This window comes from Mycteria americana, chromosome 1 (genome assembly GCF_035582795.1).
Source record: "Mycteria americana isolate JAX WOST 10 ecotype Jacksonville Zoo and Gardens chromosome 1, USCA_MyAme_1.0, whole genome shotgun sequence".
Taxonomy (NCBI): domain Eukaryota; kingdom Metazoa; phylum Chordata; class Aves; order Ciconiiformes; family Ciconiidae; genus Mycteria; species Mycteria americana.
In genome coordinates this window covers 47,469,772-47,485,353 of record NC_134365.1, presented here as the reverse complement: position 1 = coordinate 47,485,353, position 15,582 = coordinate 47,469,772, and the positions used below count along the sequence as shown (strand labels likewise).

Sequence of the window (15,582 nt, the reverse complement as noted above, 5' to 3'; positions counted from 1 at the left end):
GATGCTTGTTTCAGCTACAGTCGAGTAGCTGCGGGCGTCACCCGGCGCACCACACGCACAACCTGCCCTTCCCTGCCACCCCGCAGAGCCGGGCTGCCACCCCAGCGTCTCCGTCCCCTTTTCCAGCGTTACGTGCCTCCGGCATCGGCGTGCGGCTGCGGGAGGCGCGGGGCCCGGGAAGGCTGCCCCGCCGGCCCCGCCGCCGGCCCCGCAGGGATGCTCGGCCCCGTCGCGGGGGAGCGCAGAGGTGGCGCTGGGGGACTTGGGCTTGGTTGGGGATCTCTACGGGGAAGGGGGTGCTGCTTTGCCCGCCTGGGAGGGAGAAGTGGAAGGGGTTCCTGTAGGAAGGGGAGAAGGGGAAGGAAGGGGAAGGGGCGCGGAGGGCGAGCGGTGCCCGCGGTGCGCGGCCAGGTGCGACGAGGGTCAGCCCGCTGCCTCGCTCGGGCGAGGGCCCCGGCCCCGGGAGCCGCTGCAGGGCCAGTTCCCGTCCCTGGATTTTTCTTGAAGAAGCGGCACGTTTCCTCCGTGCACCTTTTGGAGCAACGCCTGCTCCGTACCCGGGGAAATAGAGCCTCTCCCTGCCCCCCGCCCCCGCCGCCCGCATCTCCGTGCGCTGGCGTTTCGGCAGCTTGTTTATAACTATGCCTTAAAAGCACTGAATGCCTTGGGGGAGAGAAAAAAAGAGAGGGGAAAAAAAGGAGCTTTCGGTGTCTTTTAAATGAAAGACACATGCAACGTTGTTGCAGCCCGCAATCCACTTTTACCCCAATAAATGTCCCTCTTTAAAGGCAGCTAGTAAACTCCAGGGGAGCCGAGGACAAGGAGCATCTCATGTGCCTGTAAAAATCCGAGAGCTCCCAGCAGCAGCAGGGCTTTTTCTAGAGAGGTTGTAGGGAGCGCGGGTGCCCGCCCGCGGGGACACGCGTGTCCCGCCAGCGGCCAAGAGCCGCCTCGGCGCTCGCTCCCGCCGGGCGGCCTCGGGCGGCCGCGCACCCCGGCAGCGCCGCAGCTCCCCTCCCTCCGGGCGAGCTGGACACCCCGGCGGCGCGGCCGCGGCTGCGGCTGAGCCGGCGGGCGGGGGAAGCGCCGGCCCCGGCCGGGGACCAGGCTCGGGACGGGCTGCCGCGTCCTCTCTGCGCTTCCCCGCCCCGCTCCGCTGAGGGAGAAAGACCCCTCCCGCAGCATCTGCACCCACCCCAGCGGCGACCCCACTCGCTTCTCGCCCCCTCTTTGCAAAGCGCTCCCCGACGGCATTAGCGCCGTGATTTGTGTACGCGCTTACAATATCTGAGTATCAAAGACAGAGCGCGACACAAATGATAACCGGATCTTAAAGTCCGTCCCTCCTCCCCCCGAAAATAAATAAATAAATAAATGAACAAAAATCAGAGTGGTTCCACATCGTCGTTAGCTCCAGGGGCCAAATTCTGCTCTCATTTACCCCTGTGCAACCCGGCTGACTTCAAAGGGAAGGAGAGATGTAACCTAGGGGAGAATTGGCGCCACGTATGGCATTCGTTCTCCTTAAAAGCTTGAAAAGAGAAAGCTGACTTCAGCGGGCTAAAAACATTTAAAAGGGGTTGGACAGATCTCGGGGGAGAAGGCGGCAAAGGAGGAAAAAAAAATCCTGTGCTGAGGTGAGACAGCTTTGAAAAGCATCTTTCTTCAGGGACTGATTCCCTCCGCCAGGCAGCCCGGTTATTAAGAGCTGCGTGCAGATGTGCCGCTGTGTTTCCAGAGATGGAGTATCTCCTAAACCTTCTGTGAAAGGGTGTTATGTGTGATGGAGAGACGTTTCGTGGCCAGAGGTGGTGTGAAGGAGCTCGCCCCTGCAGCGCATAGGAGCTCCTCGGGGGAAGCCTGTCCCCTGAGATAAGCCGGGCGCGCACACCGCGGGAGGCTTCCCCGCCTCGGCACCCGCGGGGCTGTCCTGCGGGGAAGGCGGGTTGCCTTCCCCCCTCCGCCCTCGCATTCCTCCCCTTCCCGAGATCAGAAGGTACAGACCCGAGCGTAGGAATGAGGATCCCGCATAAAATGGCAAGCGTCTCGCTGCCGAAAAGTGAACGGATTTAGGAAAAGAAAAGTGTCTCCAGGCAGAGACAACCCGCCCTGGACAGGGTGGTCGTTACTGGGTCCCCAGCTGCTGCTGCCGCTGCTGCTCTGGAGGGCAGTTTCCAGCAGAAACGGTCCTACTGCATGGTTTAGGGATCTCCTTAATAGTTACCCTTAAATTCTTGCGTTTGTTTAAATAAAGTGAGAACGACATCAATACGGGCGAGGATCTCCCTTCCACATGCCCAGGAATCCCCATCCCCCCGTCCCTCCTCCCCATTTCTAGTACCGTTTTTTAACCATGGATGTCAGGACATAGAGACGACGTGTTTATTTTCGAATCTATTTCACACCAACACTTCTCTTCCCTCCAGAAAAGCTAGAACACGAAAGTTATTTAGGGACTGAATGGGAAGAAATCAGCGCTACCTGGGACTGGGCTAAACGAATTTTGGGGAGATCATTCGCTTCCTTCCATATACACACACTCCAGTTATCAGTGAAAATGGAAGGGGAAGCTATGAAGATGAGAGCTGGGTGTTCCGGCGGGGAAGAGCCCCGCAGTGAGGGGCGGCTGAGGGCTGGCAGTAGGGGAAGAAGGGGAGCGATGCGTTTCCTTGCATGGGATCGAGTACCTCAACAGCCGCGGGGGGAAGGAGGGTGCATGAAATATAAAGAGAACTGGCTATCTCGAAAAACAGGTGCTCAGATGGTTCAGTATTTCCACAAGCCGCCTGTTTTCTTTGCTGAGGCTTTACCTGGTTGCTCATTTCACGTTCAGACCCAGAGGTTTTATTGCATTAGGTCGGTTCAGGAGTTAGGCTACAGAGAGACCCTCCGAGGGACGAGCGCCCCGGTCACGTCGCCCGCTCCTGGGAGGAACCGACCTGACCTGCGGAGAAGAAAGAAGGCGTAAAAAGACACTCCGCGACTCGCCCCACATCTCCCTCCCAGCGGAATGTGGCAAATTGCAAATTACAGATTCAAAATCTAGCTTGGCTGAGTTATAATTTTCCAGACGTCCTGTTTGTGAGAAGAATCATGTGAAGTGTTCTTACTGCCAGCAAAAAAATGTGCAATACATCTCAATGAACACTGAAAGAAGTTGAGTTTTGGGGGCTGTTGGGCTTTTTTTGAAGTATGTCTATGCGTATCACTATCCTAATGCCTAAAAGTAACGATTGTGCTTCGGATCTCCTCAGCCAGGCTGCGAAAAGGTCCCGATCCAAGCCCCGTTTAACGAACTTTCTTCCTAAAGGGCAGTTTTTGTTCACCTAAGAAAACAAACAGAAATCGGTTCTGGTGTAGGTGGGTAGCCTTCAGATTTTCCGCTCGGCGTGGAAGTGTTTAATTGACATTGTGTGACTTTACCAAAAGCCTGGGATCAGTATTTTCAGAGATAAGTGAAAGTGCAGGAGCAAATCGACTACTCTTCTACTCGGTAACTTAATGTTAATTCTGCGTGGGCAGAGGAGGAGACCGTTGAGCCCCGCTCACCTCCCAGACGTGCGCACAGGGAAAGTGATGTGTCGTTTCTCATGACGCTGGGGCCGAGCCTGGAGCCTTTCCCAGCCAGGCTCCAGGTTCAGACGCGCCCAGATTTTGTCCACAAACCAGCCAAAACGTAATGACAGCAATCATTTCACGGTTCCTGCAGTTTGGCGGTTTGACAGCACCTCAGCTGTATGGGAGCTTTCCTGTATGACACCTGCACAGATAAAATGAAGATTTCATGTGCCTCAAAGGGATATTCAGGGGGAAGACAAGAAACTGGTGAATGAGGAGGTTCCCCTGTCCCTATCCGCCCGTTAGGAAAGCGGGATTGCTGTCAGAGCTGGACGAACCTCGGCAATTTTCTTCTTGCGACACGTAATGACTCTTCTTAAACCGTCTAACGTTTCTTTCAACACAAAACAGAATGAGATAATATTTAGTGTGTGGATTTAATCTTAGCCCCATAGGAAATCTCAGCAGAGATGCTCTATAAAAGCATTAATCTCTTATCTTGATCTAGTTCAAATTATAATGAATCCTACTTACATATGTGCTATAAAAACAAATCCTACAAGAATTTAATCTATGCTTTATCGAGCTGCTATTGTAGCCCTTTATCAAGTTTAGAAAGGATTTGAAAGTTGGGCCGTGGGACTCCAAGCCCCGTGCAGTGTGGCACCATCAGGAAGAGGAGATCTGCTCCTAAAGATGCTTCTCGCATCCCATTTTTTTGCTCCGCACTTCGTGTAAGAGTAGGACCCGGCTTTCCACTCGGGATCGTAGGAAAGACAGGCACAGCCTTCCTCTGCCTTCAGCCGGAGACGGCGCAGCTCCTGGAGAAGGCGTCTGTCCCACCCGCCTTGACGGGGGGACAAACCTGCCGGCTGAACTAGCCGAGCCGGGCTTGGGCTCCAGCAGCTGGATCTGCTCTTTGAAACCCAAATTGTCCCCCCGCCCGCTCCGCCGTGCTTGCCAACAAATTATAGAGACACACGCAAGGCAAAGTACAAACACCGTTCTTCATAGCAAAGAGACAGACGCCTTGGGAGAAAAATCCAAACGTGAAAAAGCAGCTCACTAGTATGTTAGGCAGTATGTTACGGGTGAACATTTGCTTCTCCCCCCCTCCCCAGGAGTTTATTTCCAAGGACGGGGGCTCCCTCAAAGGAACTGATTAACAGTTTTAAGTGTAGAAGTCTAACTAAATGAAGCTGGGGGGGTTTTACCAACGACTCCTTCTCGCTCTCCCATCGCGAACCGGCTGAGAGCTGACTGCAGGGCACTGAGCCGCAGCGCACCTCTGCAAACGAGCAAACCAAAAGAAAAGCCCTCCTTTGCAAGTTACGCGGTCTTCCCTGCTGGCAGTTTGATTAATATTGGGACAATTCCGAAAATATACGGGCTACATTACCGGAGCGACCCCGCGGCTCTGAATGTATCGAGGGGCCTGGAGAGTGTGTGGGGGGCTGCCTTGTCATCTCAGATGAATTGATTTCTTCTAAGGCATGAAATATGGGTCGACATTCTGGTTTCTAAGCACGAAGCTAAAGGAAGGTGTGAGACAGAAGGGACAGGGGCTAAAAAATAGATCCCTGTTCAAGGTGGAGGCACTAACAAACGGATGCATTGAGCTGCTTTGACAAGGACTGCTGGTTTTCAAGGCTAGCTCGTTTGAAAGAACCGTTGCTTTTTCTTTCTTTCTTTTTTTTTTTTCTCCAATGCGATGTGTGCTAGATCCGATTAAAGATGTGTAATTCAGCGATGCTGAAAGCCACAGAGCAATTTTATCCCAGTCTTTCAGCACTCGGCTCTGTACAGTCTCAGCCTTATTTTGTCCTTTGCTGAGAGCTGCTTATATCTTTTCAAACGCTAGGTGCATTAAGGAGCATCTATCCCCGAGTCTTTAGACTCTCTGCCCTTCTTACCAGAAACGGCTAGATGAATACAAAAAAGGACTTAGTGGTTAACCGATATGCTGCTAATATTTCATCCACGGGCCTCCTCCTCCTCCCCTTTTAAAACTTCAGCTCTTGGAAAAACAACATATTTTAAGCTTTCCACACAAATATTGGTATTGGCAAATAAAGTCAGCCCCCAGCCTATGGTTAGAGACAGTCTTCTTTTTGTTTCTACCCCGGGCAATCAAAATTAATCCACTGTATTACAAATTGCTTCGGAATATTTAACTTTTCCTGACAAAACCCGTACCTGGCATATGTCACAGCGAGAGAGCTTCTCCCTAGCCCGTTTGTGTGGTGGCTGTTTCTAGAGGGTATCAGGCAGCGATGGGCGGTGGCGAGGGGACATGACCCAGCAGGAAAGTCACTTATTTGTGTCTGCATTTGTGCTGGGGCAAGGGGGAATGTTACCAAGCCATCAGGTAAAGCGGAGGGGGTGTAAGCGTGAAGCCTTACCTCGCCTCCTGCTCGCAGGGCAAGAGGTACCCGCGACGAGCAAGCGGGTCGCCCCCGGCCCACTTGACCCATCCCTCCAGGGCAGGGACGCAACACCCTCCCGCGACATCACCTGCAATTAAAAGCGAACGCAAACGGCACCGGCGTGCAGGGGCCGCATAAAACGCGGCTCTCTGCTGCTGGCTTTTACTCAGGCAGAAGTCGCACAGAAATCAAGGGGGCCGAGCCCGCGGTGAAGAAGGAAGCCGTGAAACGGGACACGAGTGTAGGCAACGACCTGAGGAGCACAGACCCTCCGCGCCCCGCGCCCGCCGGCTTCGGCGGCACGAGGCGCCCTCCCTCGCCCCCCGGCAGTTCCCACAGAAGCCGCAAATTGGGAACAAACTGCGTCGGAAGAGAGAAAGCCACCAGAAATTACCACTTCTTGGGTCGGCGTGGCCGAGGTGTTCCCGTCTCCTCTCCTGCCGCTCGCCTCGCCGCGCTTTTTTCCCCGCGGCACGCCTCCTTTTCGCACATTAAGGAAATTGTCGTTTAAAGGAAAATTGCTGGAGAACTCTATTAAATCGCGCGAATGGCAACATATTAGGCAAATTAGAGTCAAGCTTACGGCTGATTTGCCTTCTTGCAGTGAGTAACCCCTCCAACCTCCTACACATGGTGGTGGTGGCAGAAAACAGGCGATTTTGAAGGGACAGCTCTCATCTAATGACCGAAATGCAGCAGGAAAATAAAGCTTGTGTTATTTTTTTACGTCCTCCTTTTTAGAGCGGGGCTCACAAGCACAGAAAATTAAGCTGACTTCAAACAGAGGCATTTATCCTGTATTAGAATTTTAACTAAACAGCTGTAGCGATCTCTCCTAAAAAGGCGTCTTGTACCTCAGGGTACCGGTCGGGCAGCCGGCTGTGGCTCAGCTAATTGGCGGCGCTTATTTGCGTTCAGGCTTGAAGTAACGCTTTGCGGAAAAAAAAAAAACAATCCAGAATGCTAACCCCTGGTTTCTTTGTCCAAGAGCAATTTAACAAATGAATGCGCTAGGAATAAAGAAAACCCGACCCTCAGCTATTAACGAACATAGTTTTATCACTTCTTAACTTTACGAAATCGGCATTGGTTGTTACCAATATAAAATGCTCTTATCTGTTTATTGTTAAAAAGATATCAACTGCATTTCAGCCAGAAGTAATTTTGCATCTGCCTGGGTATTTGGGCTTCTTTAGTGTTTGATGCAAAAAAATAACTAGCTATATAAACGCAATCAATCAACTAAGAAACTAAGAAAAGGTTGCTAACTCCAAACAAATCGATCAAGATTCAAGTGAAGACCAGGAGAGGAACAAATGCTAGTCCTCGGCAGCTAGGTATGTGCTAACCTGTTGTGTCAGCATCTATGTCACCAAAATAATGGAAAAAGTCCATCTGTGCTCATGAAGAACAATCCGTTTGTCCAACTGCTCTGCAAGTAACAGTGTAGTTCATAATGTCATTCATTTCAACTTCCAGTCCTTGTAAGGCTGGCCAGTCTGGGGCAGTTACACCATATTTCTATCAAAAATCTCTTTGAAAACCCAGTCCCTGTCCCTCGGCCATTGTGGAACTTCATGAACATCTCTCCAGTAGGGATTTTAGTGCTAACAAACCCTCAGCACAACTTGGCACCCAGAAAGTGGCTGAGGATGGATCCAAGGAGACGTGGTCAGCACTTTCGTGTCCACCATTTACCTTGAAAACCAGGGAAGCAGTTCTCCGCAAGACCCAACAGCTGCTTTAGACTGATCTATATTGTTACTTGCAGGCCACACCTATGTCTCTTTCCCTACTCCAGGCACATTCTGCTGCCTCTGTGTGAAAGGAAAGAGGTGTCCCATTCCTACTTAACCACAGCTACATCCATGACCGGTTGGCACCCCACTTTCATTATATATATGTATATATACATATACATACATATATATATATGTATATATCACACAAGCTCTTACAAGTGCTGCAGCAGTTCACTGTGGGCCAAGATTTCCATTCTCTAAGACCTTATGTAACGATGAAATCAGCAGTGACTGTGATTTATCTGCTTTCCACAGACTGCTAGCCAAAACTTCTATGCTTTTCACAACTCCTATAAAAAAATAAAATTAGTTAATTTGTTTTTCACTTATGACTGTAAGAAGAAATAAACAAAGCAACAAAGTTTGCTGGTGTAAGTTGGTTTTTTTTTCAGCTAGTACAGCTAAATACAAACAGCTTGGATCTTAGATGTGATATCAAGCTACTCAATCTTTTATAATATGGTTGAGTTCCTTTCCTGCCTTTTTGGGGCCACGTGGTAATAGCTACTTTTCATACGTGTTTTTCTCATTGCAGAAAAGCATATTAAGACATTGCAGTGTCCCAGGATATCAGCCTGGCTTCCATTAATGCTAATATGAGCACCTTCAGTGTGTATCAAGGAAAGACTGTACCTCCATAAATATACATTGCCATTATCATGATGATATGACACTAAAATCAAAAGGATATTAATTCCGTGTATTCCTCATAGTGCGTACAACACTTGTAGTGGGAAGCCAAGTGGCAGTTTCGCACCCATGTGTCTGAGGCCAGGGTTGGATGCCACTTGTGGCATGTTTTTGAAAAATGTAAACATTATGTACAGCAAGCACTCTTTTAATGAATGCGTATTTGAATAATAGGATTATTAATAATTAACGATAATGATTTACTAAGTCAAAATGTGACACCAACTCACCCTGCATCAAAGCAATGTCTATCCTACAGATATATTGGCTCCCTGCTATTTAAAGATCTCTTAAAACAAGAAATCTATTTGAGCAATAATCTTTTGAGGCAGCATGGTTACCGTTTAAGAGTGTCTAAACACGTAAGCAGGAAAATCTGCCCATTATTCAGTGAGAAACATTTCCTCACGATGTTTTGTCATTCAGGTGTGGGTTATCTGAGTACCATTAACAGCTCATTCTCATTCAGAATATGCATTTTGGGGAGCATTTTTTCTGTTGCAGCAGGTAATGATGCTCCTAAATGCCACCGTTCCAACAAAGGAGGGTTTAAAAGAACTGCTTTGCAGACGTTCAGGTAAGTTGCACAGTAAAAGACACTCCAGGGATCTGTTCAGGAGAGCTTGCAGAAAGCTTTTCAGTTCGATTTGGCCAATGACACCCATTAAAGGATCAATGCATAAATGCACCTCGGTTGTTTCATTCTTAATTTTGAATGAATGCTTTTCTACATTTCCGAGACTCTAGCTTCATACACCTAAGGACGATTTTTTTAAAGAGCTTATTCACATGAAGTCCCTCCTCCTTCACGTTAAGGGATCTACAGGGAACAGAAAAAAGTGCCGAGGAGATGATGCTAGTGAGCCGCGAAGAGATCTGGAGCACCACAAAGGAAGCAGCGCATCTAGAATCAGGCAGTTTCGGGGATTTGTGATGAAGGTTTTTGCTGGGCCGTCACTGCGACTCACAGCCACTCCGACAGCAGAACAGATTGCCAGAGAAACTCACTTTTAAGAATATGTTATTGTCCTAAACTGGAATTGCTGTATCGGGGGTAGGGGTGGAAGGGAGAAAGAAAAGAAGGAACAATTAAAAAAAAGGGGAACAGAAAACGAAAAAAAAAAAGAGAAGGAAAAGAAAACCCAAGAAAGACAATGAAAGCAAAGAAACAAAGAAAGCATGAAACAGCTTTCTGCTGTGCAGAATAGGGCTTGAAAAATTCATGTCATGAATATGTCACCATGTGCAGCATTCGTGTTATGCTCTGACCTTGCATACTGTAAGGTGCGACTATGAACAGCAGGCATTTGCCCAGATTTAGGGTTGCTTCACCTGATTCCTGAAAGCCATAAAGGTCTTTCCGCTAGCTTGAACAGAAATCGCACCTTTCATTTTTATCCATATTTGACCAGACACAATGTACTTTCAATACTGCAATACGTAAAAAATGTGTTGGATACAATAATAAGACATCAACCTATTACACATTGCAATGTTATGTAATGAAAACAGCAACATATTTTGGCATACTTTATAACTTAATTTTGGTTGGGCATGCTACTTAACCTATGTATGACATTATCAACTTATGGAATAGCAGACAAAGCACATTATGAACCTGAAAAGGCATGCCAGCGAATATTGTCACTCCAATTTGTAATTTAGTAAATTGTATGTTAAAAGCTACTATTTTCTCTTTGCAAAATAAAATGCCTTTAAAAATGTTGCCAAAACATTTTATTTAAGTTTGGAGGTATGTCTTGTGCAGAAACACCTGGAAAGCAGAAGAGATCAGGTATGACGACTTTTATACAGCAGATCTTTTTTACATAAAGAGGTAGATATGGATAAAGATGACATAGATATAGAAAGATTTATGAAATCTGAAATACAAATGTCTCATTTACAGCTGTGATGACGTGCAGTATATTATGGACACTCTAGACAAGTAGAGGGAATAATCTGCAAGAAGCATTAAACTGTGAACTGCTTGATTTTGCATTTTGATCTCCAGTTAACACCCACAACAATGGTGTATCTATTTACCGACCACACTGCCATGTATAGTGGCAGACATTTTGAACTAACAGTTTTTCCTACAAAACCTATATCCTTGGTGATACAATTGAAACCAGAAACCACAGAAGCTCCAGTCTTTGGGGGTGACATTTAAAAGTTATTATATAGCAGATCTGGAAATTCAGTTTAACACTTACAACTTTAACACATTGGGAAACTAACTAGATAACATAAGGATCTAGTGATATTTTATACCCTATTTGACAATCACAGCATTTCTATAGTCAGTCTGAGCAACCTTCACTGATCATCATTCCTCAGAAAGGTAAAGAAATCTTTTCTGAAGTAGGCTGCACTGACTTTTTAAAAGTAAAATGATAATAAAAACATGCACACTGATTCAAATGAGCAAGGTTATTTACTGGAGGTTTTCCATGAGATCAGCCATCTTTTAATCTGAAAATGAATGCGAGTATTCACAAAAATGGAGATAACTGCTTTCAATCCATAGTCATACGTGTATGTTAGCATAAAAAGCACCTCGCAAAATAATGTCATATGTAATTTAAGTACATTTTAAAAACAGCCACAATATAAGAATTTATGTTCTTTACTGACTGAAGTTTCAAGCCCCATTACCCTCCCCACCTCTCTCTCAGTCTGTAGGGGGTTGAGGCTTCACAATATTGGACAAAAACAGATGAGGAAATACCAAAGACAGACTTCTCTAGATCCAATTAGCAACTTCTACCCTCAAAGTGGAAAACATTAAAATAATGTTAGGCTTTGAAATCAAGGAACATTTTCTGTCCTGTATGTTGATGGACAAAGCATTCACTAGAAGTAATGAGTTAGATACCCATGAATAGTTGAAATAGTATTTATTCTCTTTCTCTAGGTCTCTTTGCACCACAAAACTTTTACACATGGGTCTGAAGGAGTCTGGCTACATGAACAAATAAAGTTGGGTTAACAGTGTCGTGTAGATGTAATGTTACATTACCCCAGAACAAAATAAGAACTTTGTAAATTTATTTTTTCTTTAACCCTCTAGGAAGATGTTAGAAGTCCTTGAAAGTATAAAACTATAACAGGTTGCTTTATCATATTATGACTATAATTCAGGATGAAAGGTCTAGAGGACTCCTCATATTACTAAAAAAAAGATAAGTGCATCCCCACCATTTGTAGGTTGCTGCAAATTTTTGCTGCTTCAGTAAAATATTCTAAACAAACTTCTTTAAGAATGGTATTGATGGCTGTTATAGCTCACAACATAGTTTGCAAGCATGTATTTTATTTGTGAGAAAATGAGAACTCAGTATTCTGATATGTGACATACATCACATGAGTGTGAACCGTTATTACATTTGCACATCTCAATCAGTTCTTATAAGCAAGTCTAAACTTATTCACCATACAACAGTCCTTATAGGGTTAATCAGTTCTGCATTCTACACCACATGAACATATAAGCAATTGAAAACACAAACTATGATAACTTACTGACAGGTATAAAACACTTTGACCAGAAAAAAAAAATCCAAACCACTGTAACCATGTATAATAAAATAAGTCAAATGTAGTTAACTGAAACTGTTTATATTCGTAATAAACAAGAATCTAAAAACTGATATTCACAGGCTTAAAAAAAAACAGCTTTCCATATGCTCTCCATATTTGATTAAATCAACTAGTTAAATTATCTCCAATATTCAGCTAATATTTTTAAGCTTTTGCCTTTTTTTGCCTGCTCCCCATCCTCCGCTGAGCTGCACTGGATGGTCTCGAAATGATATCCGTTCTTTATAAGATGGACCCAAACATGACTTTTCTGGAGTAGATATATTCTTTTCTAAACAATAAACAGACATGTGAAATTAAAAAACAAATAAATGAAGCTCCCTAAATTTCACTGCATCATATTCTTTTTAAGATAATAATACACATTAATATGTCTAATTGGATAGCACACAACTTCTATAATTATGTATTGCTCACTGTTTTAAAAGTAACACAAGTATTTTCACAAAGTAGTACTTTTTTAAAACAAACTCTTTATCAAAATAGACAGTAAAATTACTACACAAAATTATAATATTTTTAAAAGTGCCACTATCTGTCCATTTTGAACATATTTTAAACACATCTAGAGATAAGCAATGCTTTTGACAGAGAAACTAGTAACGTCATTCATCCTTCAAGTGGATGGAGAACTAGTTCAGAAGATATATCTAATTAACAAGTTATTGTTTTACTATATTAGACCAAATAAAAGAGAGATTTCTTTTTTCCAAAGCCTAGGAATACTTAAACTTTGATGCTGAATGGTGCCACAGCAAGTTTAAGCACCCATAGAAATATGTGAAATAATCACTTTCATTGTCATGCATACAGACACTTGAGTAATTTAGACAATAGTATCTACAAAATACTTAAGACAATTATTTAAATAAAATAACCAGTAGATCTGACAAAAGGTATGATATTTATTTTACACAAACCAACACTTTCCAGATGGAATTATCTTCCTTAGACTCCTGAAAGGAAGAAAGCATCTGTAGAAGACAGCTCAAACTTTGCAAGAAAATGATATGATGTTCACAGCACAGCAGTTTTATATCTATCTATCTATCTATCTATCTAAACATATATAAAATTAGCATGCTATCTTAGCTTATCAAATAAAAATTTTATATCTTTTTGCCACCTATTGAAGGAAAAGATTACTAACTACGTATTTTTAGTAAGTATTTTTGATATTTTAACTTTTTAGTACTTTTTAATAGCAAAATTAAATTTCTCACAATAAATAGTCCCCTAAAAATTAAAAAAAGTTTAAATCATATGACTGAATATAATTCTATCTACTAATACATAAAACATAGCTATAAATTTCAAACAGTAAGAACTTCTTTGTTTTCTCGTGGATGCTTTCCTGTAGTCTGCTAGATCTAAATGTCAGGAGCTTTTCCCAGCCTACAATTCCTTTTTTAGGAAGTTTTAAATTATTGCAAATCTATCTTACTAAATAGTTCTCTCTTTTTGCAATCAAGAGCTTCCAAGTATTTTTGACATGATCTCCGTTCATTTTCTTATGGCTCTACGGATGTAGTAAATTTTTTTTTTTTCCTTAAAATGTATAACTTACTCTAGGTCTACCTGATAAAGGTTTAAAATACTAATGTCTTGCCTTTATGGGATTCCCAGTTTCCTTGCTTTTGGATCTTTTTATTAACACCTCAAATGGTAGCAGATATCTCTGCTGCAGAAAGGCTTTTGTTAAAGAGCAAAGAATAAAGTTATTTAATCAAGCAGTAAACTTTCCATTAATTCTTTTGACTAGGAACCATAACGTATTCACTGAAGGCCGAAACCCTCGAATTAGTAAATTAAGTGGTTCATTTACTGAAGCTTCACAATAAATCTAACGTGGTAATAATATTTAAAAAAATTGCATCCCTTCTTTAATTTAAAGAGATGTTTTCTGAAGTTGCAAACATTGTTAAACAACAAAAAAGAATTAAGACTGGAATATGTTCTTTGTTAAAAATAAAAGGGGGGAAATAGCTATTGCATGTTTAGTCTGGAAAAGAAGTTTAGGGCTAAGTTATGCTTGAGACTGACTTTCCTACGAACTCACCTTCAAGGTCGTATCAATGATAAAGGTAAACTAGACATACCATTTATTTATTTCTATATTTTGACAAAACAAATATTTTTTATTATATTATTTTTAAAACAGAATAAATACAAATGCCAGAACAAAACCTTCATTAATAAATTTGAAAATTAGTTTAGAAGTGATAGAGTCAATGTAGCAAAACAGGAACTCAACCACATCATAATTGCCTAATCTGGATCATTTCTGGACTAACAATCTCACTTGTTTATGAACCTGTCTGTACTGCTAAATATTATTTTCACGATGGATTTCAGAAATCTGTAAACATAGGTTTTCTGGCTTTCAACTTATAACTATATGCAATTTATTGGAAGGATATATTGTCCTTCCATTAGTATGAAATGTCTATTATTATTCCATAAAAAAATCCCCAAAGACTTGCTGTAACTTGCTACAAGAAACTTGTGAAAAGTCTTCATAAATTACTAATATATCTTTTTATTTTGGCAGAATAATAGCTGTATCTGTCATAGCATGAATTGTGCTTGTCTAAACTTCAGAGTCAAAAGTTCACTTTTTTTTTATTTTTAATTGTAACAGATTTATGCATTGTTTTGAGGGTAGAGTAGTAAAATATTTTGTGAGTAAAATGTAATAACTTATTAATCTTGAGTGCATATAAGCTGTCTGAAAAAACAATGTTTTAGATGTCTGTAAGAATCATAGCTCAGGATTAGTAGACCCTCAGTAATAGAGAAGGATAACTTCCTCAGCCTGAAGGTATTTTTGCAAAATCCCAGATACTCTAAAGGTGTAGACTCTCTGCTCCCTTGAATGCAGCTTTAACAAATCAGAGGCTATCCCAAAGTCTGGCAGTCACAGCGCTCTTTATCTAGACTGAAGTGCTGGTTAGTTTTCCTAGGGTCTGCTTTAAACTTTACTATACAGTACTGACCTAGACAAACTGAATCAAAGCATAAATTACTCTGTATTCTTCCTTTCCATTCTCCACACAGTTCTCAGCACTTTCAGCCAAATAAAATCAAACTATTGTAGGGAATGATCAACTAATTTAGAATGAAATATCTACAAGACAGGTTTGTTGTAAATCACTGCAAATCACTCGTTTTGTATGTCCCATCTTTCCATCTTTGAGATGGGCATAATTATGCTTGCTTTTCTGATAAAGCACTTTTGATATCTACTAACTAGTACTAAGAGATGGGTATTATTATCAGCACTGCTGTTCCAGTTATTGGTCTAACTGGAGTGATGAAAGACAAAACTGGCATGGAGATCTAACAGCCTATTCCCTGAAGAAAAATTCTCAAACACAGATATGAGTCAGAAAGGCACATAAGCATAGCGAAGTTTGCTTATTCCTATTCATATTATACCTACTTCTCAGACATTATACTTACAGACTGCTAGTGGCTAAAATATTAATTATGATTGAAAAATT

At 43.0% G+C, this 15,582-nt stretch overlaps 1 protein-coding gene across 1 annotated transcript in view; it reads right to left on the bottom strand.

The window, feature by feature from the left end:
• Positions 1-12,210: 12,210 nt before the first annotated feature.
• LRRIQ1 (leucine rich repeats and IQ motif containing 1) overlaps positions 12,211-15,582 on the bottom strand; it is a 113,886-nt gene continuing 110,514 nt past the window's right edge. Inside the window, exon 28 of the mRNA XM_075491633.1 lies at positions 12,211-12,350. Coding sequence (XP_075347748.1) covers positions 12,211-12,350 — 140 coding nt within the window. The remainder of the gene's footprint in view (positions 12,351-15,582) is intronic.